This window comes from Hippocampus guttulatus, chromosome 12 (assembly GCF_054856545.1).
Source record: "Hippocampus guttulatus isolate MCC_2025c chromosome 12, RoL_Hgut_1.0, whole genome shotgun sequence".
Lineage (NCBI taxonomy): Eukaryota > Metazoa > Chordata > Actinopteri > Syngnathiformes > Syngnathidae > Hippocampus > Hippocampus guttulatus.
The window spans coordinates 6,208,722-6,235,800 of record NC_141272.1 but is presented as its reverse complement, the minus strand read 5'-3'; the positions used below and the strand labels follow the sequence as shown (position 1 = coordinate 6,235,800).

General features: G+C 42.7%; 2 protein-coding genes and 1 pseudogene across 3 annotated transcripts; 1 reads left to right on the top strand and 2 right to left on the bottom strand.

Moving 5' to 3' along the window:
* The first annotated feature begins 114 nt into the window (after positions 1 to 114).
* LOC147197107 (NACHT and WD repeat domain-containing protein 2) lies at positions 115 to 13,226 on the top strand. Its single transcript, XM_086125853.1, has 10 exons — positions 115 to 298; positions 410 to 498; positions 729 to 836; positions 1,486 to 1,671; positions 1,754 to 1,862; positions 1,955 to 2,112; positions 2,809 to 3,168; positions 3,304 to 3,405; positions 9,077 to 9,791; positions 9,880 to 13,226. The coding sequence occupies exons 1-10, from the start codon at positions 226 to 228 to the stop codon at positions 12,924 to 12,926; spliced, it is 4,947 nt and encodes a 1,648-aa protein (XP_085981979.1). The 5' UTR covers positions 115 to 225; the 3' UTR covers positions 12,927 to 13,226.
* Positions 13,227 to 14,619: 1,393 nt separating this feature from the next.
* yif1b (Yip1 interacting factor homolog B (S. cerevisiae)) lies at positions 14,620 to 18,738 on the bottom strand. Of its 2 annotated transcripts, none has more exons than XM_086125855.1 (8): positions 18,577 to 18,738; positions 17,539 to 17,638; positions 17,230 to 17,359; positions 17,036 to 17,140; positions 16,646 to 16,782; positions 16,318 to 16,473; positions 15,961 to 16,054; positions 14,620 to 15,497 (listed from the first exon to the last, which is right to left on the bottom strand). In XM_086125855.1, the coding sequence occupies exons 1-8, from the start codon at positions 18,611 to 18,613 to the stop codon at positions 15,342 to 15,344; spliced, it is 915 nt and encodes a 304-aa protein (XP_085981981.1). In that variant the 5' UTR covers positions 18,614 to 18,738; the 3' UTR covers positions 14,620 to 15,341. The 2 variants fall into 2 exon arrangements, with proteins under 2 accessions (XP_085981981.1, XP_085981980.1); XM_086125854.1 differs by having other exon boundaries at positions 18,568 to 18,709.
* A 443-nt stretch (positions 18,739 to 19,181) lies between these two features.
* Positions 19,182 to 20,113, bottom strand: LOC147197105 (dynein axonemal light chain 4 pseudogene; annotated as a pseudogene).
* Positions 20,114 to 27,079: the final 6,966 nt, after the last annotated feature.

Genomic DNA, 27,079 nt, shown 5'->3' with positions numbered 1-27,079 from the left:
TGGAAATGTACACTCCAATTGTGTGTCATGAACAAACGCGTTGCCTCTTGTGTACCAAGCACACGAAGTGGGTGTGATCGGAGTCTCCCGCACTATATACAACCAAAGTGTGGAATTTCCTGAATCAGAGTGCAGATGGAAGGAAGGAGAGAACCACCTTCCCACTGAGACAAGTCAGACAATGAGAGCATTCAGCTCCTTTGTAGTTAACATTTAGAACAATATATGGACCAAGCTGCTTCCAACCGTCGTTTCGGTTCGTCCTGTGTCAAACTTTATCTGTGCTCCAACCCTGCAGGTATGTTCGGAAAGTCTTTGGATGATTCACAGAATGTTTGTAGCCATTTTTTCTGTGTCCAAGGTTTACATTGGTTGTTTTCTTTTGGGACATTTGTGTGCAATGTTACAGACAGCGTGGTGGAGCGCAGAGCCCTGAGAGATGTCGTGTTCCCTAAACTCCGAGAGCATTGCAGACGCGAGCTGGGAGTGGACTTCAGGGTGAATACACACTTGTCACATGGTCATCAACATTCAATCAAAACCATTCTAGTGTGTGTGTGTGTGTTGCTGGTCCCTCTCTTTGGAATGACATAGGCATTGTTGCATCTCTATTCAAAAACAAATGTACTTAAGAGTGTCGGATGGTGCAAAAAATGCAAATAGATAACTACTCTGTGTTGATTTAGCAGTGTGTGTGTTTGCGTGCGCACATGTGTTTCAATGTACAGGTGATTGACCCACATGAGTCCATTCATCCCAGCCACTGGCCAGATGAGAACACCAGAAAGGAATTGATAAAAGACTGCAGAGAAACCTCTGCTGGACCCTTTTTACTGGTAAAATACATCATCAACATTAACGTCAGACTTGACATGAACTCTATCACAGTATCACCACTAATTTGCATGTTTACTTTATCTCTATCTCTCTCTATCTATCCACCCATCCATCCATAAGTTGGCTTATAATAACCATCGCATTCTTGACTGTTCAGTGGAGTGGACAAGCGGTGCTATGTGACTTTGGCCATGTTTCTGCTGCATGGGCCACATACACAGATCCCCCCCACTAATTGACAAGTGTTTATGGCAGCGTTGTTTTTAAGTTATCCCTGAGCATCATCACGAGTTGTCATGGTGACCAAAAGGCATACTCTGCCATCATTTGCATGAGACATGACGGCAGACTAATTTCAGCACGGCAAAAATAGAGGGTGTAAAGTATACTATAATTATTGAGTCTAGGGATGGTTTGGCAAAAAATAAATAAAAATTGTGACGGACATGTTATTAAGACACGTGAGTGGTTTTAAGTAGTGAAAAAAAGCATAGAATGTCCCCTTTAAGTATGTCTTCCTATTTTCCAATTTCATTCTATCTTTGCAATAAAGCTTTTGCCCTTCTGTTCTCGTCTACAGTCTATCTTGTCAAATCACAGTATGAATGACGGACCGCTCTCTCTCTGTCCATACGGTTTTGCTGCAAGGCTTTGATCGGACATGAGTACGGCAGGGCCAGTCTTCCTGCCCAGGTGGAGGTGTCGCACTTTCACATGCTGCTGCAGCAGATCCAACAAGCTGGCCTCAGCACTCGACGCCTGGAGAGAGTCTACCACAGAGACGAGAACACTGTTCCGCCGTCGTTCCGCTTGAGACGCTCGCACTTGCCTCAGGTCTCCAAGAAATAATGGCACTACTGTCAGTCATGTTATTGCTTTGCAATATAAATGCCAATTGACTTCTTTGGCTCCCAAGGAGGAGAATGACCGACAGGATTTGGTGAAAGTGTTTGAGACTGCTGTGAGTCTGTGCGTGCACAAGAAGCTTCTGACTGAAGGGGAAGGCCTCGGTTTAAACAGATCAGGTGAACTGGCTCTGCGTATGCATCAACTGCGCGTCTTCAAGTGTGCATTTCACCGTTGGTCATGTTATTCAAGGCTGTTTCTGGCTATTTAGTCCTTGATGGCGATCTCCGCTTTGCCCTGGTCAACTGTCCTCGTGATGACGTCGTCAGACGCTGCCTTGTTTACGTTCGCAAGGTCACTAATCTCAAGGTGGAACAAGAGGCGAGAGGGATGGACTCCCTTCAATTTAACACGCAGTCGGAGGAAGAGGTGACCGCCGCTTTCTGTTCTCATACGCGACAGATCGACAGACAAGACATGGTGAATGAAAGACGTGGAGAACGACTGTCAAGGGCTCTGCATCAACAAACAACAAACATTTATGATGATTGTTATTAATAGATTGAAATTTCAGGGCACATAAAATGATAGTCAACCATTCATATCCACAGCGCCTGCATGGCAGTCATGTGAATGAACCACAAGCTCATCAGAAAATTGTAATTTTCAATTTTGGACAGGAAATGCATAATTTGGGGCTTAATTGTACATTTCACAACCACAAAATAAGTAGACATGTGCATCCTAACAATTGATTGACACAGCTATAACAAAATGCATGCATTTGATTCATACTGTATGTTTACTATTTGGCCGTGTTTTGTAGAGGATGTCATTTTATGATTATATATTTTTTAAAAAAGGCCACTCTAGTGCAGTTAAACAAGTCACCAAAATGTTAAGAAACAGTTCTCATTATGATGCAGTGTTGCTCTATAACATTGCAAACTATAACGACAGTTAAAACATGTTAAAAATATAAACATGCCATTCATACTTCTCTGAATATTAGTACACTTTCTAAGTGTGAAATTGAAACGTTTATTTTTTTTAAATATTTTTAAATGTAATTTTTTGGGTACATACTGTAACAGCTAAAGATGCTCATCCTCACTGTACTTGCAGGGCACTTTTCCCATCTCTAACCGAGTAAAAGCATCACCCAGAGAGAATGATTTACTCTCCGATCTGATTGACAACTTCTTGAGAGGCCTGATCGACACGTACCAGCTTGAGGCTTACATCACCACGGTCGAGTGTGACCCTCGCCATGGTTACACCGCGGCCCGCAGGCGGGTGTATGCGGAGTTGCTCTGCCATCGGGTGTATTCTGACCTCGTGAGGTTGACCGACAACATTGCACAGGATGGAGAATCTGGATCCTGTGACTTCAGTGATGCTTTGGCACGTGAGCAAGTCGAACAAGAGGAACTGCGTGCCGTCCTGTCTCGATTGTATGTCATCACGAGGCCAGAGATGGAAGAGGTCAGACGTCATTTTGAAATATTGATAGAGTTGATCTGATCGTAAAGTCCCACCTTGACTTTCGAATGAAGCTCGAAGCTTTTGGTTTGACTTCCCCTTTCAAAAGACGTGATCTTGACGGTACATTTTCTATAGGTCCGAGCCTATGTTCAGCAGAGTGACCACCCGCGTCCACTTTTGCTGACAGGAGGTCCATGTGCCGGAAAAACAGTGCTGCTGGCTCACTGTGCTCAGCGGGTAAAGAAATTAATATGCTACAATTTCTTCACAGACAATTCAAGTCGATTCGATTGACCACTCATTTGTTCTTGTTTTAAAACAATTGTCGTCATTGACGGTTGAGTCGTCATTTCACAAAAAAAATTGTTACTGTCTTGGTAATATTTGCAACAGATGTAGTGTACTACCCAGTCAGCAAAGGGATCTGGCCCGGATTCGGCATGAAGCTGGCACAGCTGCCCAGTCGGCAAAATTGGTCTGGCCCAGCTCTGGGGCAGACACAGCACGTACACTCGGCCCACATACCTCAATGAATGACGGTCCTGCAGTGGCCCAGGTCCGGCATCCATGATGTGGGCCGCATTCGGCCCAGATCTGAGCCGCATTGTAAAACCATATCTGGCCCTACTCCGGCCCGACACTGGGCCAGAACAGGTTCCTGATATCAACCTGAATTCAACCTCAACTTAGCCACATCTTTCATGAGCCATATTTGACCCACATTAGAAAAAAAAAGTCTCAAAAACGACTGTTATAAAAATATGTTTATTGTCATAATTTGTGAACCTCACATATAACTCCACATACACTGGAAAAATGCACTTTTCTTTATTTAACAGTGAACACAAAGTCCAACTTGGGATGCAGCTTACTCTTGAACGGTATTTTTCTGTCCATCAAATTGTTGCGCTCTCCATGTCCTCTTTTCTTCTCATGCTCTCCTTCCTGTCACCATCCCGATCAGGAGCCAGATGTAGCCATCTTTTGATTGTGACATCAATTTCCTGGTTTGAGGCCCAAGATGTTAGGCCGTTAGGTCTCACAGCGGCTGTAAGAACTGTAAGAAAACAAGAATGGACAAACATTTGTACATGTCATGAACAATGAATGGTCAGTAAAAATAACCCCTGAAATTTCTTATAATAATAATAATAATACATTTCATTTATAAGCGTCTTTCAAGACACTCAAGGACACTTTACAACCAAAACTAAACTAGGTGTGACGCTGTGGGGCGGAATATTTGCCACCAAAAACAAAACGTGAATAACTTTTAAATAGTTTAGACTGAATTTGAATTACGCGAATTGAAGGTCAGTGGCTCGGATAATTGATGGATTTGTATATTTTACTCTGAATCATATTGAATAACTGAATCTGAATTGTACAATCTGAATTTGAAACGATAGACTTTTTTTTCTTTGAAACTGTATTTGATCCTCACTGAAAATTAAATTCTGTTTATTTTCATATTCCGTCTTACAAATGCAAAACGACGTTTTTTTTCAACGTCAGATTTTGTTTTTGAATTGAGGTACTAAGTTTTAAATGAACTTTATGGTCAAGTATGAAGTATCCGGTTTGTATTGCAGCAAATTGTATTGAATCAAAATTAATTTCATTGTATTTCAGTGCAGAAAGGGTTCTTTTTGGCAGCACCTCTGACTGTTCAATCACCGACATTTTCACAAGTGATGTGTCGGTCGCGAACGAGCGGTACAAAGAGCTGGCTCTTTGAAGTGAACGATGAGCCGTTGAGCTGAAAAAAACGACCATGTATAGTCAGGCGTTTTTAGCCCAAAAAAACGACCATGTATAGTAAGGCGTTTTTAGACGAAAAAAACGACCATGTATAGTAAGGCTTTTTTAGCCGAAAAAAAACGACCATGTATAGTAAGGCGTTTTTAGACGAAAAAAAAAAACGACCATGTATATAAGGCGTTTTTAGACGAAAAAAACGACCATGTATAGTAAGGCGTTTTTGGACGAAAAAAACGACCATGCATAGGAAGGCATTTTTGGACGAAATTTTTAGCCGAAAAAAACGACCATGCATAGGAAGGCATTTTTGGACGAAATTTTTAGCCGAAAAAAACGACCATGTATAGGAAGGCGTTTTTAGCCGAAAAAAACCCGACCATATATAGTAAGGCGTTTTTAGACGAAAAAAACGACCATGTATAGTAAGGCGTTTTTAGCTGAAAAAAACGACCATGTAGAATAAGGCGTTTTTAGCCGAAAAAAACCCGACCACGTAGAGTAAGGCGTTTTTCGCCGAAAAAAACAACCATGTATAGTAAGGCATTTTAACCCGAAAAAAAACGACCATGTACAGGATGGCGTTTTAAGCCGAAAAAATGGCCATGTATAGTAAGGCTTTTTAACCCGAAAAAAACGACCATGATTAATAAAAATACACAACCCCACTGCTCTATGTGGTGCTTTGGCTCAGTGGTCGAGTGATGGAGTGCCAGACCAGAGGTTGAGTTTTCGATCCCTGGTTGTTGCAACAATGTGTACTCTTTAAACACCATATACAACTTATTTGAGGAAAAACACAAAACAACCCAAAGGTTCATTGTGGTGGGTTAGCTCAGTGGTAGAAGCTCAAGTCCCAAATCCAGCGGTTGGGTGTTCGATTCCCAGTGTTTGCAACGAGGTCACATTTTTTTTTAACCACCATTTGCAGCTTTATTGAAGAAAACACCAAACAAACAAAAAGTTATGTGGTGGTGTGGCTCAGGGGAAGAGAAACCATGTCCCAAACTGGCAGTTGGGTGTTCAATCCCCAGAGGTTGCAACCATATCCCTTCTTTCTTTGACCAACATGAAAAAGCAAGGCTTATTGAAGTCATTTTTTGTATGACATTTTTTGTATTATACTATGTGGTTTTTAGCCCGAAAAAAACGACATTAGTAAGGCGTTTTTAGGCCGAAAAAAACGACATAGTATATATAGTAAGGCGTTTTTAGGCCGAAAAAAGCGACATAGTATAGTAAGGCGTTTTTAGCTAACTAAAACAACATAGTATAGTAAGGCTTCTTTAGGCCGAAAAAAATCGACATAGTATAGTAAGGCATTTTTAAGCCGAAAAAAACGACATAGTATCGTAAGGCGTTTTTAGCCCGAAAAAAACGACATAGTATAGTAAGGCGTTTTTAGGCCGAAAAAAACGACAGTATAGTAAGGCGTTTTTAGCTAACAAAAACGACATAGTATAGTAAGGCTTTTTTAAGCCAAAAAAAACGACAGTATCGTAAGGCGTTTTTAGCCCGAAAAAACGACATAGTATAATAAGGCGTTTTTAGGCCGAAAAAAACGACATAGTATAATAAGGCGTTTTTAGGCCGAAAAAAACGACAGTATAGTAAGGCATTTTTAGGCCGAAAAAAACGACATAGTATAGTAAGGCGTTTTTAGCCCAAAAAAACGACATAGTATAGTAAGGCGTTTTTAGCCCGAAAAAAACGACATAGTATAGTAAGGCGTTTTGAGCTTAAAAAAACGACATAGTATAGTAAGGGGTTTTTAAGCCGAAAAAAACGACATAGTATAGTAAGGCGTTTTTAGGCCGAAAAAAACGACATAGTAAAGGCGTTTTTAAGCCGAAAAAAACGACATAGTATAGTAAGGCGTTTTTAAGCCGAAAAAAACGACATAGTATAGAAAGGCGTTTTTAGGCCGAAAAAAACGACCATGCATAGGAAGGCGTTTTTAGCCCGAAAAAAACGACATAGTATAGTAAGGCGTTTTTAGCTAACAAAAACGACATAGTATAGTAAGGCGTTTTTAAGCCGAAAAAAACGACATAGTATAGTAAGGCGTTTTTAGGCCGAAAAAAACGACATAGTATACTAAGGCGTTTTTACTTAAAAAAAACGACATCGTATAGTAAGGCGTTTTTAGGCCGAAAAAAACGACATAGTATAGTAAGGCGTTTTTAGCTAACAAAAACGACATAGTATAGTAAGGCCTTTTTAGCCCAAAAAAAGACATAGTATAGTAAGGCGTTTTTAGCCCAAAAAAACCGACATAGTATAGTATGGCGTTTTTAGCTTAAAAAAACGACATCGTATAGTAAGGCGTTTTTAGCTAAAAAAAACGACATGGTATAGTAAGGCGTTTTTAGCTTAAAAAAACGACATAGTATAGTAAGGCGTTTTTAAGCCGAAAAAAACGACATAGTATAGTAAGGCGTTTTTAAGCCGAAAAAAACGACATAGTATAGAAAGGCGTTTTTAGGCCGAAAAAAACGACCATGCATAGGAAGGCGTTTTTAGCCCGAAAAAAACGACATAGTATAGTAAGGCGTTTTTAGCTAACAAAAACGACATAGTATAGTAAGGCGTTTTTAAGCCGAAAAAAACGACATAGTATAGTAAGGCGTTTTTAGGCCGAAAAAAACGACATAGTATACTAAGGCGTTTTTAGGCCGAAAAAAACGACATAGTATAGTAAGGCATTTTTAGCCCGAAAAAAACGACATAGTATAGTAAGGCGTTTTTAGCCCGAAGAAAACGACATAGTATAGTAAGGTGTTTTAAGCTAACAAAAACGACATAGTATAGTAAGGCCTTTTTAGCGCAAAAAAACGACATAGTATAGTAAGGCGTTTTTAGCCCAAAAAAACGACATAGTATAGTAAGGCGTTTTTAGCTTAAAAAAACGACATAATATAATAAGGCGTTTTTAAGCCGAAAAAAACGACATAGTATAGTAAGGCGTTTTTAGACGAAAAAAACGACCATGTATAGTAAGGCCTTTTTAGCCCAAAAAAACGACATAGTATAGTAAGGCGTTTTTAGCCCGAAGAAAACGACATAGTATAGTAAGGCGTTTTTAGCTTAAAAAAACGACATAGTATAATAAGGCGTTTTTAAGCCGAAAAAAACGACATAGTATAGTAAGGCGTTTTTAGCAAAAAAAAAAACGACATAGTATAGTCAGGCGTTTTTAGCTAAAAAAAACGACATAGTATAGTAAGCCGTTTTTAGGCCGAAAAAAACGACATAGTATAGTATTTTTTCGGCTAAAAACGCCTTACTATACATGGTCGTTTTTTTTCGTCTAAAAACGACTTATTATACAAGGTCGTTTTTTCGGCTAAAAACGCCTTACTATACATGGTCGTTTTTTTCGTCTAAAAACGCCTTATTATACATGGTCGTTTTTTTCAGCGAAAAACGCCTTACGATACAAAAAGCGAATCTCCATTCTTGTTTTCTTACAGTTCTTACAGCCGCTGTGAGACCTAACGGCCTAACATCTTGGGCCTCAGACCAGGAAATTGATGTCACAATCAAAGATGGCTACATCTGCCTCCTGATCGGGATGGTGACAGGAAGGAGAGCATGAGAAGAAAAGAGGACATGGAGAGCGCAACAATTTGATGGACAGAAAAATACCGTTCAAGAGTAAGCTGCATCCCAAGTTGGACTTTGTGTTCACTGTTAAATAAAGAAAAGTGCATTTTTCCAGTGTATGTGGAGTTATATGTGAGGTTCACAATTTATGACAATAAACATATTTTTATAACAGTCGTTCTTGAGACTTTTTTTTTTAATGTGGGTCAAATATGGCTCATGAAAGATGTGGCTTAGTTGAGGTTGAATATCAGGAACCTGTTCTGGCCCAACGTCGGGCCGGAGTAGGGCCAGATATGGTTTTACAATGCGGCTCAGATCTGGGCCGAATGCGGCCCACATCATGGATGCCAGACGTGGGCCACTGCAGGACCGTCATTCATTGAGGTATGTGGGCCGAGTGTACGTGCCGTGTCTGCCCCAGAGCTGGGCCAGACCAATTTTGCTGACTGGGTAGATATCATATTAGAGCTCATGAAAAAAGCAGGTGAGTTGAATGTGTGACGTCATCAGCGTTGAAACCATTTCTTTTTTTTCTCTGTAGATGAAATCCTGGCTGCATGACACCGATCCTGCTGTGATCACCTTTTTTGCCGACTTGCCACACTTCCCTTCCCCCGAACGCTTGCTGTCCAGCTTGTGTTTTCAAATCTTCAGGAGTTATGGCCACTCTTCATCTTCCCAGGGCACCTGCTTCGGCTGTTACCGGGGTGCCACTGAGCCTGGAGACAATGACTCTGAGGTCACTCAGCTTAACCTGAGGGCTGTGTTTCGGGCCATCAAAAAACCCGACATCAGTTTCCATGAAGTGGCAGAATGTCTCAGCTCCCTTCTGTCCATGCTGCCGTGTTCCCATAAACCTTTAGTTCTGATCCTGGATGGGGTGCACCAGATGGGGCATAACTTTGCTGCGCAAATCATCGAAAGCCTTCCCGCACCTCTTCCTCCCGGAGTCAAAATGATCCTCGGGGTCTCCGCCAAGCAAACTCGCCTCGTGTGGGTCATTAAACTGCATTACCCAGAGTGCAGTGCACCTGGCTTTGTTTCAGACGCGGGTAAAAAGGAGTCGGGGTGTCTGCACGTAGCGCTGGGTTCCGCAGACAGGAAACAATGTCTGAAGGTGCTCATGTCACTGCTAAGCAATTCGGGAAGGAGAGTGACTTCTGGACAACTGCCACTGGTGAACCAAGCGCTGACTTCCTGTTCTCTCCCTCTCTACGTCCGCCTACTACATGCTCACACCTCACTCTGGTCCTCAGGTACAGTAACCCAACCCAAAATGGACGTGTGTGTGTGTTTTTTTTTCTCACGTTTCCTCTCATCCTTTTATTTTGGTCTCCCGTTAAGATTCAGAAGTGTCGGAGTCGCAGCTTCCCGTCGGCGTCCATTCGTCGATTGGAGTTTGGCTGGATCACTTGGAGTACAAATATTCCTCCTCTGTGGTGGCCCGTGCTGTCTCTTACCTCAGCCTCTCCAGAGTAGGGCTCACAGAGTCAGAACTTGCAGATCTCTTATCCAATGCCCACTCCGATCAGGTCGCGCAAGTGGATGTGGAGAGACTACTTCTAGACCTGAAGAGCTTTCTCACCAACACGACTGTAATCGGCTGTCAAGTTTTGCTGTGGATGAGCAGACATTTTGGCCTAGTCGTGGAGAAAACGTATTTCGACACATGTGAGGCCAGGAGGAAAATTCATTCGGAGTTGGCCGATTATTTCCTGAGCAGATGGAATACATGTCTTGAAAAGTCGAGCCTAAATGAAGGCGGCGCGCGAGCGAGAGAATACGTAGATGAGCAGCCGTCACTCAGAGAGGCCGTCCATGCGAGAGAAGCTGTGGAATTGATGCATCACATCCGAGAAAGCAATAATTTGGAGCTCAGATGGGAGATGTTGACATCATGGAGGTTCCATCGTGTTTTGGTGAAGGCTGGCCTCCTGAAGGATCTGGTGGCCATGTTGAGGCAGGAAGAGGGATCTCGGGACCATTTAAGGGAATGCGCACTCCTGGCGAGCACATTGGCATCTTCATCCTGTTTCTTGCAGAGCTCCCCTTTGGAGCTGCCGACGTTGATGGAAGCGAGCCTCCTGCCGTACGTGGAGCTCTTTCCTGCGCTCGCGGCGTATGTCGGCGAGATCAGATGGGAGAAAAGGACAAGAGGCTGCGGGTTGGGGGTTGCGCTTTCTCCCGCTCCCGATACCGTTGCCTTACTTCGGCACCTCAAATGTGAGAGCGGACCAGAACGGCTCACCGCGGCCGCTGCAGGGACACAGTGTGGGTCAATCGCAAAGGTCGTGTGTGATGGCTCGGCATGGATGTGGAACGGTTCGAGCTTTGGTGCCGCGCGACTATCGGTGAGCTCTGAGCAGGGTGAGCTCAAGTTTGCAGGAGTGAAAAGCAGCCGTCGCTTCATGTTGTTTTCTACCCAATGCAACAAACTGTTTTTGTGGGACGCTACAGCTCCAGAAATCCTCACGGAGGTCAAAGCCTCACGCACACTGAACATGTTAGAGGGCTTCGTAACATCCCAAAGACGGCTATGTGCGTGGTGGAAGCAGGACAGCCTCGTGGGACTGTTTGACGCCTCCGACACAACTGTAACAGATTTGCGCTGTCCGAGCTGCGTAACCTGTGCGGTTTTCTGCTCTGATGGCACCCACGTTTTTTGTGGCCAAGAGGAAGGCACCGTGTCGATATTCGACGTGGACAAGTGCAATCTCCTTCGCTCCTGTTCCAACTCAAGCCACGGCACGGCAATTGTGTCGATAAACCTCTGTGAGCACAAACAGGAAATGGCGTGTGTTGAATGGTCGGGAGATGTGAAATTATGGAATGTTCCCTCCGAAACGCAAACGCCAACACTGGTTAAAGAATCCTTCGCCGGGAGCGGGTTCAACAACATGCTCAATATTGATTACTCTGATGAATTCAACAGTTTATTGGTATGTCTTGGTAACCAGGTCGCAGTGTGGGATACGTGCGAGTGGGAGACGTGTGACCGCTTCCTGGCTCCGCGGGGTCAAGCTTTCGTTCAAGCAATATTCTCCAAGGGTGGACACCATTTTCTGGCTTTCCTGGAGGCCCGTCCCCTTGTGTTGGTGTGGAGGGTTAACACGGGGCAGTGTGTTCTCTCCTTAGAGGTCCACACGTTACCTCACACCCTCCTCAAAACCACCTCAGACATCGTGTGCGTCACTGACAACGGCTGTCTTCTTGCGTGGGATTCCAAAATGTTTTTTCTTGCTGGCGAAACTCCCAAAATGGAATGCGGTGTCCAAGATGTGGCGGTGGACCAAACAGGAAGGTGCTTCTACACTTCAGACGGGACACATACAGTGTGGAGTTGGAGCTTAGAGACGGGTCTTCCACATGCTCACTTCCTGCACGGTCATCCTGTGCAAAAGATGCGTCTTAGTCGGGATGACGTGACGCTTGTGACACTCTCAGCTGAAGATATTTACATTTGGCATCCGGAAACGGGGCAGAATATCCTACGGATAGGTGGGGGCGGAGCTACAGATGTTCTTATTACACCCAACTGTCACTTTGGCGTTAGTATTTGTGAGCTCGGACTCTCTCAGGTTTGGAGAATGGCACATGGGGGTGTCGTATGCGATATTCACCTGCACCTTTCGAGTGCACAGGTGTCCGCCGAGAGCACCTTTCTCATTGGCCTCCATGGTGGAAACCTGCTGGCTGCCAGCTTGTGGTCAGGCACAATCAGCAAAAGCTTCCGTCGAGTTGAAAGCTCAGAAGATGTCGTTGCTTTCGGCACACTTTCTCAGCATGCCGATTTTGTGGTCGTGGTGGTCGCCTCGGGGGCAATCTACACATGGAAAATGTCCGATGAAACGGTGTGCAGGCACTTTCAGCTGCCGAGGACATTTTACTGTCAGCCGGAAAACTTTCGCATGACGTCAGATGGGAGCTTTGCATTGTTGTCCATCGATAATGAAGCTATCAACCTCTTGGACGTGTCTCAGGTCAGACTGTGCTCTCTTAAAGCTGATGGTTCTGTCATGAAAGCCTGTTTGGATGAAACGGGACGTTACATCGCTTACATATCACAGCGTAAAAGCCAATGTGGTGCTTGTTCCCAGCACACACGTGCCATTCTCACTGTTGTGCAACTCTCTGACGGTGAAAACGTAGGCAGGGTGTTTCTGCGTAAGGATCCGTTGACGCTGCTCATGCATGGACAGCAAAGTGTGTTTGTGGGTTTTCAGGATGGGTCAGTAGGGGTATATTGTATTTCAGGTCCCTTGACAGGTGAGGAAGATGCACGCAGATGCAGCAAAAAATCGGGGGGGAAGTTGAAAGGCTGTTGTTGCAGTGCACGACCACTGAGGTGGTTCCCCCTAGAAGCTCCCAATGTTAGATGGCCTTCGCTATAGCAACAAGGTACTTCATAGGACAATGATGAATTTGAGCAGACCTCCACCAAAGTTGGGTTTGGGAACAAAATTGGTGGGGGGAAAAAATAAATAAAATCAAGGAGCACATGAGTTGTGTTTGTTTGTAACCACATTGTGGCAAGTGACACTTTGAATAATAAAAACAATGCGCTCATAAAAGAATGAGGCAGTCGATGGCAATGAATGGATCTTATTGCAAGGCCACACAAACTCGCAAGACATTGATGAACGTCAACAAGAGGGAGCTCTTGCGCCATGGCTTATGATGAACTGTTGGCGCCCCAATCCAACTTGTACATGTACAACGAGAGCAAGACACTGGTCTGGTTCCATCCAAGGTTAGGACACACTGCTGAATATGGGACATACTTTCAGTTTTGATACCGTTGCTCTTTCTTTTTACAAAGAAAAAAAAAAAGTCATATTTGTCACCGTTAAATGACATCCATCCATCCATCCATCCATTTTCCGAACCGCTTGATCCTCACTAGGGTCGCGGGGGGTGCTGGAGCCTATCCCAGCCATCTCCGGGCAGTAGGCGGGGGACACCCTGAATCAGTTGCCAGCCAATCGCAGGGCACACAGAGACGAACAACCATCCACGCCCACACTCACACCTAGGGAGAATTTAGAGCGTCCAATCAGCCTGACATGCATGTTTTTGGAATGTGGGAGGAAACCGGAGCACCCGGAGAAAACCCACGCAGGCCCGGGGAGAACATGCAAACTCCACACAGGGAGGCCGGAGCTGGAATCGAACCCGGTGCCTCTGCACTGTGAAGCCGACGTGCTAACCACTGGACTACCGGGCCGCCCTTCAAATGACATCATATATTTAAAATTTGACCTCTTCGCCTTTTCAAACACATTTTTCTCAAAACACGCGCGCGCACACACACACACACACACACACACACACACACACACACGCACACACACACACACACACACCGTGTACGTAATTGCATTAAATACTCAACTACAAAGTTGACATGAAATTTAAGTACTGTATTGGCCCGAATATAAGACGGTGTTTTATGCATTGAAATAAGACTGAAAAAGTGGGGGTCGTCTTATATTCGGGGTCTAGACATTATACCCATTCACGACGCTAGATGGCGCCAGATATCATTGAAGCAAATGCTGAACTGACTCCCCAGGCCAAAGTGAACCCCTGCCATGAAAAATAAAAATAGCGGTAGCATGAAGAAGAAAAATAAAAAATAGCAGTAAGAAGGAAAAGAAAAGAAAATAATAGAAGAGATAACAGAAAATGGAGAAACGTAGTGACAATCTGGAGAAAAGTGGGCCGAAGATCGGCCAGGTTAACCGGCAGCTGAGGAGAAGTTATGATGTAATTTACATTTCAAAAACCAAAACCCATTCATTTACGAATGTGATTGCACTTTAGATTTGAATGAGGCAAAATAACATGCTTTTTCTCTCAAATATATTGTTATAATCATTTGTTTCAGAAGTACAGTACTGTACTTATTTTCTGTATAAAAATTAATTTGATGTTCAAAAAGTCTTTTTTCAAACTTGATTCTTGAAAAAGAGGGGGGCCTCCTATAATCAGGGCCGTCTTAAATACGGGCCAAAACTGTACTTTCCTTAAAAAATAAAAATAAAAAAAACCCCTGGTGAGGTAGAGTCCATATTCAATGCCACATGCTATTACGGTAATTAATCTTTTCTTTTATTCCATCTGACTTTCAATATGAAAAGCAACAAATAATTTACATTATTTCTTAAAAGGATATCAAAACAACATCACCGCAACTTGGTGCGATCTAACACTGCTTCACGACCTGGCAGGCAAGCGTGTAGTAGACATGACACAAAGCACGCAAAAGTTAAGAGGTGGACGCACAATCATGCCCGCAGACCTGGAGGACTACTTTTTAGTCCAGATTAAATGATGACAGGTAGACATTTGCTAGAATTGTGCGCGTCACTCTTTGAGTGTGCTTTTGGTTATAGTGATTATGAAGGAAGCGTGTTCAGTCCGTCGGAGTATGTGCAGTCCACTCAGAAGAAACATAGACCATAACAGTGTCAAATAAACATACAGGACATTTAAATACAGCTAAAAAACAAACAATAATTAACAGGTACTTACACAGTGTAGAAAAACTATTAAGTTGAATGTTGTTCAGACAATATCATGATAGTACTGTGCAAAAAAAAAACAAAACAAAAAAACCCAGCTATCCTGTGAGAGTTAAAGGCATTAAAAACACACACTCTCTCTTGCTCATCGCATGTGGTATGGTGCTCCTCCGTGCAAAGATGGAGCACGACCTTATGCTTTACTCTGACAGACCGCGAACACACGAGGGCAGCTCCTGTGCATGTGTGCGTGTCTCTTTCTCCCCCCCAGTGTGGGTGCATTCATCTGATCAGGTGATAGGTGAACCAGTACATGAAAACAGGCTGGGCCGCCGCTATACACATGGTGAGGTACATCCTCAGCTGGTTTCTGGCTACTCTCACTAGCTTTCCTTCCGCCGCCGCTTCGGACAGGAGCTTCAGACGCAGGGTGCGGGTCTGAAAATGCATCGTAAATGCCGATTAGTTCATGCATGCATGTCTGAATTTCAGGTCTGTACTAGCTCAGCTCACACGTGTTTTCTTTCGTCTAGCAGTCTCCAAAATGTTTTGTACCACAAACTGGTTTCAATAAAACGCACCACTACGCTGCCTGGATTTGTTCTGAGTCGTCCAAAATCAATCTTTGGTAGAAGTTGAAAGTGCAGGACAAGGCTCCAACCTAAAAAGCTGATCTGGCAAGAGCAATCCGAGAAGCCTGGAGCCAGATTGTTGAAGAGTACTTTTTATTGATTTTTGTTTGTGTTTATTAAAGCCATAAAGGTTGCCATTTAAAATGACACCGGTTGCGGGTCATGCATGTGATCTGCCCGACGGATTTAAAATCCTCTGAGACTGAAAGAAAAATCCCACATTTTGGCTAAGAGCTGAATTCTACTTTTCTGACAGGGCGGCGACTCACCATGAACACAAAAATCGCAGCACAGCACCACAGTAAAGACAGATAGTAAGCTGCCCTCCCAAACATGAGTCCTGCCACTAAACCAACGATCATTCTGAGAAAAGGACACACAAACACACACACAATTCAGACCACGACATTTCATAAAGACATTTGGTTAAATGAAGCCTAAACTGGGTGTTAATGTAAGTGTACACCACCTCTTGCCCAATGTCAGCTGTGATAGGCCCCAGCATGCCACAAAAAATGGATTTATACGATGACCTCAAGTTTCTTTCGTGTCATACTTAAAACACAAAACTAAAGGCCTGCTAACTACTGTGACAAAAGCAAAATTGAACATGAATGTCCACATACCCGACATATTTGTATCCAGCAAAAGCGAGCAGGTCGATGGTTGTGAGGTCGGTGCTAACGGTCACGAGGTAGAGAGACAGGAGAACTGCCAAGACTTCCATGATGAGCCACACCAGCGCCGAGCTTGCGTGAACCCCCAGCAGCTCGGGAGTAAACCTGAGGGGCCACAAAACAGGAATCGGAAATCGGAATCAATCAAGTGGGAAGCGGTTTGGCTCAAAATGTCCTTAACATGTGTACGTCATGTGCCTGTGGGAAAATTACACACCTTCTTTCATAGTTTAGTGCCACTGAAAATCAGCCAATGAAGGTATACGTTCACATGTACCTGTTTTGTGTGCCCAGGGCCAGCCCAGCCACCAGCACGTACGTGATGAAACCCATGGCGGGGATGTACAGGTCGGGAGCGTTGACGTCAAAGCGCGGGGCCACGGGAGTGTCCTGCTGGTAGCTCACCTCCCAGTTCTGCAACATGTGGATGACAAAATGGGATTGTCAACATGACGCAACAGATTCTCATTGCAGGAAAAAAATAAATAACATCTTTATTGGTGAGCAAACGGGACACTCAATCCCTGTTTGCATGAAAATATTTCAAGCAAATGCAGATCCGCAGGCCGTTAATTCAAATCTCCACACTTTATGAGGTCACAGAAGGAACCAGAACCAGCAAGGGAGCAGCTCTAAGAATAGGATGCTTTAAATTTAGCCCACCTACCTCATGCATGTAGGGGAAAACTAGAAGACCCAGCTTCTTTCCCACGTATAACGTGTCCACAGCAAAGTAGTATTTCAGCTTGGAAATGGGGATGAATCTGTCCAGCTACAATACATAAACATGCATTTTTTTCCCCCCACACCAATGTTTCCTTCTTAACAATGCAAGACAAACATTTTTGGAGTCAACCTTACATTCTTATCCATGATTTCCTTCCCCTGAGATGCTAGTGAGCTGCCATAAGCCATGGCGAGGTTCGACATGGGGTCTGACAGCATGGACTGGCCTGGAGAGCCTGCTGCCTGACGTCCACTATGTTGGTTCCTGTCAACAGAGAGCCACATTAGCTCTCGGCAACTGGAATTCCTCATTCAATTTTGTGTAAAAAAAAAACAAAAAAAAAACACCCCCCTCACACCCACACACCCACAAGCACATTGTCTTTAATATTCCATACGGAATGATTTAAGATATTAATGATGAGCCTGTCTGGTGGGCCTCACCTGTGGTAGGATGTCTGCGTACCACAGCCACTTGTGTCCTCAAACAACTGGCTGCCATCTGAACCATCCACGGAACTATTTCGTAGACGTACATTAGGCTCTGGATGAAGAGAAGAGAACAAGAGAACAAGCTTAGCTTGTAGCAGACATGTGCACATTGCAGCATGACGTCTTTGATCCACTGGTGAAAAGGACACTTTGATTCGCTCCTTACATCTATAACTGCTCCAGACAACAAAGTGTATGCAGGAAAGTGGTTAAGATTGCACGATTGTCCGTGTCTCATGTGTTGTTTTGTATTGTTTTGTCATTATGGCGGCGCGGACACCCGCAGCAGCTCCTCTTGTTTTATGTTGTACAGCACATTTGACAATAAAGTTGTATCCAATCCAATGCCGTTTTTTTCTGCGCCAAGTTAACAAGGGTTAGTTTGGTAAAGTGAGCAAATGCTACGCAGGAACAACCAATACACACATTTGTTGCATTCATCTGACTGACACATCTTGTGTTGTTTATTGGCTTGAGCATTGCAGGAGCAATCTCGCTTCTGTGCTCCACCCTAAGGCGCCACTGATCAGATCCTCACGGGGAACCCCAGTTTAAAATTGGCATTAAATCAGTGCGCTAGAATGTTTAAACGACAGTGTTTGAAAATGAACTCTCGTTCGGTATGTGCCACTTGGCTCTGAAAAACACAGTCAAAATAGTTGACTGGGATAAATTGAACGTTCCAAAACGATGAGCATAGACATGATTAATAGCGAGATCAGTCAGAAATGCATTGACGAACGAGTGCATCATCAAGTCAGGCTTGCTATCTTTGTTGCATTTATGATTAAGAGCAGAGGAGCTGTCCAGTGTATTTTGTTATCAGATTTATTATCTTGTATTTCAGTCAAATATGCATTCATAATTTCCGTCTATCGACAGCAGTGCTCCGAGGTAGCATTCAACCATGTCTACCATGAGCAGTAGAATATTAACACATGAGAGCAGCGGGTAACGAATTTGATAAATGAAACCACGTACGTAACTTACGCGGTGTGAAATCTTTCTGGGCTGCAGAATAATCCATTTTGGACAACTGCTAACCCCTCACCAGTGCAGTCGGCCAGGTCCAGTTACTTATCTGCAAGCTAGCGGCTTCGGATCACTGGCAACTTCTTCGTCTACTCACTTTCTCGCAGGCTGGCTCCTGAGTGGTTACGATGCTGCTCTCCAGTGGATAGGTTTGCTACTTGTCATCTTGAGGGTTTCTCGGCCTATTTTTTGTTTTTTGAACTAGTACCCGGAGAAAACCCACGCTGGCTCGAGAGAACATGCAAACTCCACACAGTAAGGCCGGAGCCGGAATCGAACCCTGCCCCTAACCACGACACTACGTATGGAAGCAGACAAAACTATACAAGGAGATACTCAACTCAAACAATGCGTACTCTCATGTGTTCGCTTAACTCGGTGATTTTTGAACAAGTGAACGAAAATGTCAGTTCACAACTTCAATAGCGGTCAGTGCCCTTAAGGGGGCGGCAGAAGCTATTTTAAGGCTGTGACTTTCTGAGTCATTTAATAGTTTAAATTGTTCACCATAAGTAGCCAACTTGATGCAGTCAGTGAAAAAAACTACACGTTGATGCTGTACGTGAGGCGCAAGTATGAGCAATTTATTAATATATTCAATAATGGACATAGTCGTCGTGTTATTAAAAGACAGCTGTGCTCATGTTTTACATGACTTCTCATTTAACAAAGTGTATATTCAATGATTAAACAATTTGTTGTCAAAACAAAATGTAACGAGTCCATACACTTTTAAAAACAATATCGCGTTATGCTGTGTACTGTACCGTATTGTCAGGTTTACTATAAGTCTTTGTTGTGTTTTAAGTGTTCCGTACAACCTCCAGACAGTAGATGGCGATAATGAGGAACTAAACCAAATGCTCCCGCTCCGAAATTAACTGAAGATGAAAAACGTTGTAAACAAGGAAGTTGTCTACGTTGCCCGTTCGATGACCAAACATTTCAACACAATAGTTTATGATTCAAATAATCAGATGATGGTTCATTGTTCAAATAGAAGCTTGCGAGAGATGATGAGGAAGAGGACCAATTATCAGTGCTAGCAGCACTTCCAAATACAGATGGCCAAGCTCCCTCCGTAGAACATGTAGAGCAGATGCTTCGCCTCATGAGTGACGCCGAAGCCGAAACTTTCGCCGATCACTACATGCCACGCAGTTCCAAACATCTTGTCCATGGAATCCTTGACCATCTTCGCTGTGTTCTCGTTGTTGTTGGAACACTTTTCGAAGGCTGAAATGCACAGCGCAATAGCCTCCTCCTTCATTTCCTCTGGCATGTCCGTGTGCCTGACGATGGGGAAGCTGTACGCAAGTTTCTTGACAACTTCTTCCGAGTCGGCCTCGCCAGTCTCTGCCATTATAATTATTACCAATATTCGATTGAAGTTTTTAAAACAAAGCTTCACCTCGACCGGTCTCTTGACAAGCACGCTTCGTTTGCGTCATTTTTGTTTCGAGCGACCAGACATCTGCGGCAGCGCAGTCATACGTCACCCTTTAGTGTCCTCATGACGTATAATTCTATGTACTGTAGTTTGTCATGTCCAGGATCGGTATCTATCGACTAAAGTGCATGCTCGCATTTTGGGAAACCAACTCAGACTCTGCCTTGTGTGTGTTTTAAAAAAAAAAAACTAAACTGTGTACTTAATTTATCTGCACAAATTATTGCTTTTCAACTCGTTCTAAAGATCGGCCAAGTACCGTAATCAATTGTAATCCGCAGGATTGAAAATGTGCTATGCAATTTACTTTTGCACACAGTTTAAGTCTGATATCATTCGCCACTCTCACTAAATGTCTCCATGGTGACTTTGTCTTTCTCCATGCTGACAGCTGGACTTCGTGCACCTCGGGGAAAATGAGTCTCTCCCAAATGGACTGTCTGTGCCCAAAAAGGGCACACGTTGCCTCTGTGTCACATGTACATGCACGCAAGCTACTTTTTTCTTGATCTCACTCAAAAGGGATACAAAGGATGTCGTTTTTCATGCAGTAGTAATTGTTCTATTGGCCACGTTGTCGACAAGAGGTGTGCTGTTAACAGCCTACTGTGTGGAGAAAATTCGGGGAGATCTGTCTTTGGGAATCAGGTTCAACTACAGTACATGGATCGCCTTAGTCCAAACAAGATGAGCAAGCCCCAGTCTGTATTCTTCGGTCATTTAATGAATATATACTGTATCCATTTTTTATTTAAACTTTTAAGAATCAACCCACATGTATTGGCCCCTTCTTTGGTCAATAATGCACAATATTGTAATCCGACTCACAAAGTAATGCATGCATGTTTAAAAAAAAAAGGACATCGCAAAGATAATGTTAGTTTGACAATGTCAACAAGCTGGAAATGTAACTTCTTTACACCTATCATGTTATTGTATTGTATCTCAGGCCGTACATGTACCTAATAAAAGTAGTGTTTTTAATCCAATGAGTTTGTGTTTTTGAATAAATAAAGGTTCTCAGCAATAAATAAAGTGAAAAGACCAACTCTATATATTACACCACCTATGCTACGAGTTTGACCTAAAATCTGGTTGACTTTTAACCAAATTTGCAGATGCACATTTGACATTCGACCAAAATAAGGCCCATTGACTGAATGGGATTCACAATATGTAACCCCAATATCTGCGTTGCTACTTTTTTTTTTTAAGACCATCTGTCATTACCCTCAATAACCTGATCATGTATTCTGGAGTGTTTTAGAAGTCTTTCTCTCAAAGTGCCCTACGTGCTGAAGCCGAAATACTAATGGCAGGTGATCATAAACAGGGAGCCACAAAACAATGAGCCTAATGTAAATTGTGACCTTGTCATTTGAGAAATCCTTCATACATATAATTTGGAGACGATTACAATTGTAGATGTCCTCATCAAGGTTCCCACATCCATGCATACTTCAGACTTAATTTTGAAACTCACAGTGCATGTCATCATACGGATGTAGAGCGTTGAGCCAACCTCTAGTGATAACCTGAGGACATGTTACTGCTGAACACATTAGGCACACAGGCGAATGACTCATGAGTCATGGCACGCATAATGTAAGGCCCCGTAATGCTTTATTCATTCAGGAGGGGGGTGAGCATGACAGATTAGAACGATAAACAAAGTCATCACACGCATGTGGACGGAAACAATGGCGTCCCTCTTATGTAAGTTGTGTCAATTTTCAGCCGACGTGTTACTTGGGGAGTCATTGGTACAAGTTTTTTGGGGGCTTTGTAATGTCATGGTGTGTTACAATTAGAGAAATTACATTTCATCATTTCATATTTTGACTCTATTCGAGCTTTGATTTCATAATGGCTCGAAAACTGCATGGCCATTCGAAATGATCAATTCCAAGTCTTATATTTTGGAATGGGAGAAACAGACGAGGGTGTTTTTTAAAGTCAAAGTGTATACTTCAGGTCAACATGCGGCAGGAATAGAGGTGCTATATGTCTGTTCAGTGGAGCACAAAGTTAATGAAATTCAGCTTAACGGCGCATGAAACATACACACGTATTTTAAGAGGTGCGTGTATGTAATGTGTGTCCCATCTGCACGCAAAACTCTTTTGAAACAGTTCGCACACTAATGCAGGGGTTTTCAAACCGTGGCGCAATAAGCCTCCCCCTCAAACACACACAGAAAAGGACTTTTATATTTGTAACCTTATTACACTTTTGAAAAATAATATACAAATATGACCGACTAATTTAATTGTATTTGAAAATCAAATTTCAAAACCTCGATGAAATTTCAAGGAGATTTTTTTTTTTTTGGTATTATTTGACACCAAAAGAATTCATTGTTATTCATGCCCACCGCGATTGGTGAATATGACCCGAGACCACCGAAGAAGAAGAAGATTAACTGAGAGCCCTAAAATAGTGGTGTCAAACTGTAATTTAGCGATGACGGAAACACAGTTAAAAATAAGCATGACGGCGTGACGGACTGAGATGAGAGTTTTGGTTTGGCTTGAAATAATGATGACGGACAGGTGGTGAATGTTGGACCGACAAAATTGACTGTTGTAACCACCTTTGGTATTTTGTGTAATTCTGCTCACCAACAACAACATGACGAGATCAAAACGCTATTTTTGTGGAGGTAATTAGTGGATTTCGTGAGATCATTAAATTACGTCTACCCGATATTTGATTAGGTGAGTGTATTTTTCACATCCTGAATGTTATATGGCTTGGAACACAATGGATACCGATGTCAAGCGAGAACATTATTTATGTCGGGAGAGGAGACAGATGGGAACAGAAGGGAAGAGGACGCCATATGATGAAAGACCTCAAGCAGAAATAAACTTGACCACCTTGGGACCTACTTGTGTAGGTTGACCCAGTAAAATGTGTTCTAATGGAATGCCTGTGTATCGTGCACCTGGATGCATCCAATATGTGCATCCACAGTTACAGTATAAGTGTGTATAGAACATATGAATGTTGTCTAATGAGAGCTGGACAGTGTGACTCCGTGATGTCAGTGAATGCTGCTCGTTGCTCGTCTGTCAGCTTGAAGGCCTCGGGCAAAGATAAGCAAAGATTCAGCCACCCATGGAACACAACCCCACCTCTCTTTGTCTCACTCTGTCGCTTTTATACCCCTCGCACTTTTCCTCGCCATACCTTTTCTCTGCAGGGTTTTCTCAATCCTTTTCTCCTGCTCTCTGTTATTCTTGCTCCCTCCCCTTCCGTCATAAGTTCAGTCAGTCTTATTTTCCCTGCAGACATGCTCAAGATGTTGTATTTTCTTTTCATTACATGGCTCGATAACTAAGGCATTATGATGCGATTTTTTTTTTCTCTAAACTTCATTTGGAAAACAGTCATCGTGCGCCAGTTCAATTGAGCTTCACCCAGGAGACAAGAAAAAGTGATGTCACGTCTCGTTGAGAGCCGCTGCTAGCAAGGAAGACTCGTGATTAAATTGAATTTTTTTTATATTATATATATATATAGTTTCATGAATACTTCTGCGACTGACTCCCATGATATAGCACTTGACAGGATTTCTTTGGAAAATACATCCTCAGGTGTATTTAATGAAGTGTCCAGCGAATTGCACGTTCATTTTTATACAACCATATCCTAAGTCCTTTGTTTCTCTTCATCTCCTGGAATTCTGAATTTTTTACCACCCCAACAGATGTTTTAGAGGGAAGAGGAACAGCTGGCTGCAGCCGGGCTGTTTACTCACCCCTTCTTTTTTCACTTGGGTTCTCTTTCCCTCTTTTCATTTCAGCAGTTACAGATGAAGAATCCCATTTAGAGCCCTAAAAAAGAAAAAAAATCTATATACAGTATATATATATATATCTTCAGTTATTTTAGTCAAATATATGAATGAAAAAAACTCCTTAACCAATTAAATAATGATGAATGAACCAAAGTCAGTGATTAATTTTCAAACATCGATATTGATGCGTGTTGCTGGTGCACATGTGTGCAGATCCATTCGTGTTGTGTGTGCTTGGGGAATCACCACAAGCGGTTTCTGAATCTCCTCTTAATTTAAGAGAACATTATGTAACTTTGTAAGCCACTGCACACACACACACACGAATGTATGTATACACACACGCACGCACACATGAACGCATACGCGCACACAAGAGTACAGTCCATAGATATGTAGGCTTTCACGCACAATGTTTCCCCCCCGCCCCCCTTCACATTCACCTGTGTATGGACAACTCATATACAGAAGAAGCAGCACACAAATGATGAAATATACTTCTTCCCTTCAGGCTCTACGCACAGGACACGTCCCCACACTCGGGCAATCCAGGAATTGTCATTCATGACGTATCAAAATTGCACCGTGCTCTTGAAGTGTCATGTTGCAAGGATTTCCTCCTCATGAGATTTTGAGGATTGAAGTGATGTTTCTCTTTAATCCCAACAAGTCACGCACCGCTGCATGCATTTCCAGGATGTCCTGAATGCATCCAATTGTGATGTGAGCGATGGCTTGAGAGATTGCAGGATGCATGCAGCAAAATAAATAAATAAATGAGCAAATTTAAAAAAAAAAAAATCCAATTGTTGGTGGATTACATAACGCAATGACAGAGTGAGCGACAAAAAGGTACTAATACTGTGGTGACCTTTTGAATTTAGGAGCACTTTTGGAATATTTACATCTGTGTTATCCAGCAAATGATTTTGGAAAGATTCAAACTACATGGTTCAAGTGACATGAAATTGGATATCCTCAAATCAGAATCAGGCTTATTACTAAATGGATGAATGTGAATCCATCTGCACTGTCATGCCAGCCTGACAACACAAAAACATGTTGCGTGAACTCAAAATTTCAAGGTGACAAACTAAAAATAAAAATAAAAATTAAGATGGGCAATTCGAATTTTAAATTTTAGAGTTTTCAGAAGGGTTGCCCCTTTTATTGAACCCCAATTTAAAAATATTCGGAAAAACACCCTGCTGGCTGTGTTGCACCAATTTACATTGTTGCCATAAATGTTGTGGTTCTAATTTCAATTACTCGAACCTTTTAGCACAAATAAAGTTGGATTTTTTTTTTATAATGTTGTGGATTGACTATATTCTCCCCATTGACTTTTAAAGTTTTAAGTCGCTAATCACATTTTGGTCATCTTGTTTTACAATCGAGCAATTTTTCAAAGGACTTCTGTCTTATAATATATATAATATAATAATGCTCCGTTCAGCAGCAAAATGTGCCACCAACCATTCCCTACTACATCTCTCTCTTCTCCCTCAACCCTCTGTGCTCAACTTGCTATTTATCACTGCCTCATGCCATAATCCCTTCATTTTCCAATCCTCGTTTCATCACGTTTAGCCTTCTAATTCTCTCGACCTCATCCGATCAGCCGTTCATCCTTCTAATTCATTTCTGTCACCCTTTCATCATCTCTCCATCATCATTTTCTTACCTCTGTGTTTAAATCTTTAAATCCATTTTGTCCTCCATTGATTCTCATGCCGGTCGTTACCTCATCTCATCAACCATCCATCCTCCATCTTCATCTACATCTACACCTCCATTATTTTTTTCTCATAAGCAATTTTTACCTCATCCAGTCTCCCACTGACCTCCATACTCATCCCCTTATATTCCCACCCCATCCCGTGGTCTGCTCATCATCCTAATTCACTCTCATTTATACAGAAACTCATAATCTCGCCATTGACATGCCATCTCTCTGACCACTGCCCATCCCTATTCCTTCCTCATCTCTAATCCATACCCGCATCCCACCATTCGTTCATGATATTCTCTCATCCCTTGATCCTCACATCTCATCACCACCTCTGTTCCATCATGATTTCATCCTCCTTACTTTGCCTCTTCACCTCCACCTCACTTTTGTACATCATTCCTTTTCATCCTTCTTTTATTCTTTTTTTTTCCCCCCATCAGGTGCACTCCTCTCTGACATCAAATTTTGGCTTCTACCCGAGGGCTGTATCGTCTGTTCAGGTGGACTCACACCTGAGACAGACACAAAAAACCCTCTCCATGCTGCGTCTGTTCACTTTCATGTCCTTATGTGTATCACAAAGCACAACCTGTACCCATCAACCACACACACACGTGGTCCACACACTTTGTCCTCAGAGACTGCATGATCATCTAGTCTCTCTCTCTCTTTCTATCTCTCTCGCTCACTCTCTCTCCCCATAACATTGAGCAAGGTCTCACTAAAGTGATGTTTTGCTCTCGTGTGTGTTCTCTGTCTCAGTCAGTGTTGAGCAAGAGGACAGCGGGGACCTTATTTCTTACTTCGCATTCAGACCCCTGAGGTACTTTGCTTTTACTTCTCATCCTTGATCTTCCCTTCCTCCTTGTGATAATGTTTTTGTAGCACTTTTTCGCCTTAGGAAAAATGTGACCGTATTCTCATGGTAAACAGAAGTTTTACCATCCTTCTGTATTGATTTTAGAGAGAGCTTTTATTAAGGATTGAAGTGACTCATTTGAAATGATTGCAGCTGCAATGTTTGTGTAAGTTCATTGGTTGCAGTTCTAAGTCTGGGTACAGGTCAAAATGTATGATGTTGGTGCATTTGTGATACTGCCACGCTGCGGCTCTTTGTTTCAGCATCAGCACATTTTCCTCACTTACATAATTTCCTTTGTACAATTTTGCTTGTTATTTTTCTATGATGACTGCTCACGTCTCACTGAACAGACTCCCTTTGATTGTCCTAAACTGACTGGCGGTGTTTTCGAATGTGCATGCTGCGCGACTCCTGCAGCTGGTGTCACTGCTCTGTGACTTGGTCTGGCTGCTCAAAAAAAAAAAAAAAAAAAAAAGACAAAGTGATGACTATGATTCTTGTCAAAGTAGAAAAGACCGGCTAATGAATGCATGTTCAAAGAAAAAAAAAATTCTCAATAGTGCAAATCTTTTTCAGTCTCAACTAAAAATATTACAATCATCTAAAAGCAAGTAA

Bases quoted from the DNA above. Each gene is read 5' to 3' on its own strand.
- LOC147197107 (XM_086125853.1), top strand. From the start codon at position 226: ATGGACCAAGCTGCTTCCAACCGTCGTTTCGGTTCGTCCTGTGTCAAA. The intron at 299-409 runs GTATGTTCGGAA...GCAATGTTACAG, and splicing joins TCTGTGCTCCAACCCTGCAG to ACAGCGTGGTGGAGCGCAGA. The intron at 499-728 runs GTGAATACACAC...TTCAATGTACAG, and splicing joins AGCTGGGAGTGGACTTCAGG to GTGATTGACCCACATGAGTC.
- yif1b (XM_086125854.1), bottom strand. From the start codon at position 18,613: ATGGATTATTCTGCAGCCCAGAAAGATTTCACACCGCGTAAGTTAC. The intron at 16,783-17,035 runs GTAGGTGGGCTA...CACATGTTGCAG, and splicing joins TTTTCCCCTACATGCATGAG to AACTGGGAGGTGAGCTACCA. The intron at 15,498-15,960 runs GTGAGTCGCCGC...ATGCATTTTCAG, and splicing joins CTGCGATTTTTGTGTTCATG to ACCCGCACCCTGCGTCTGAA.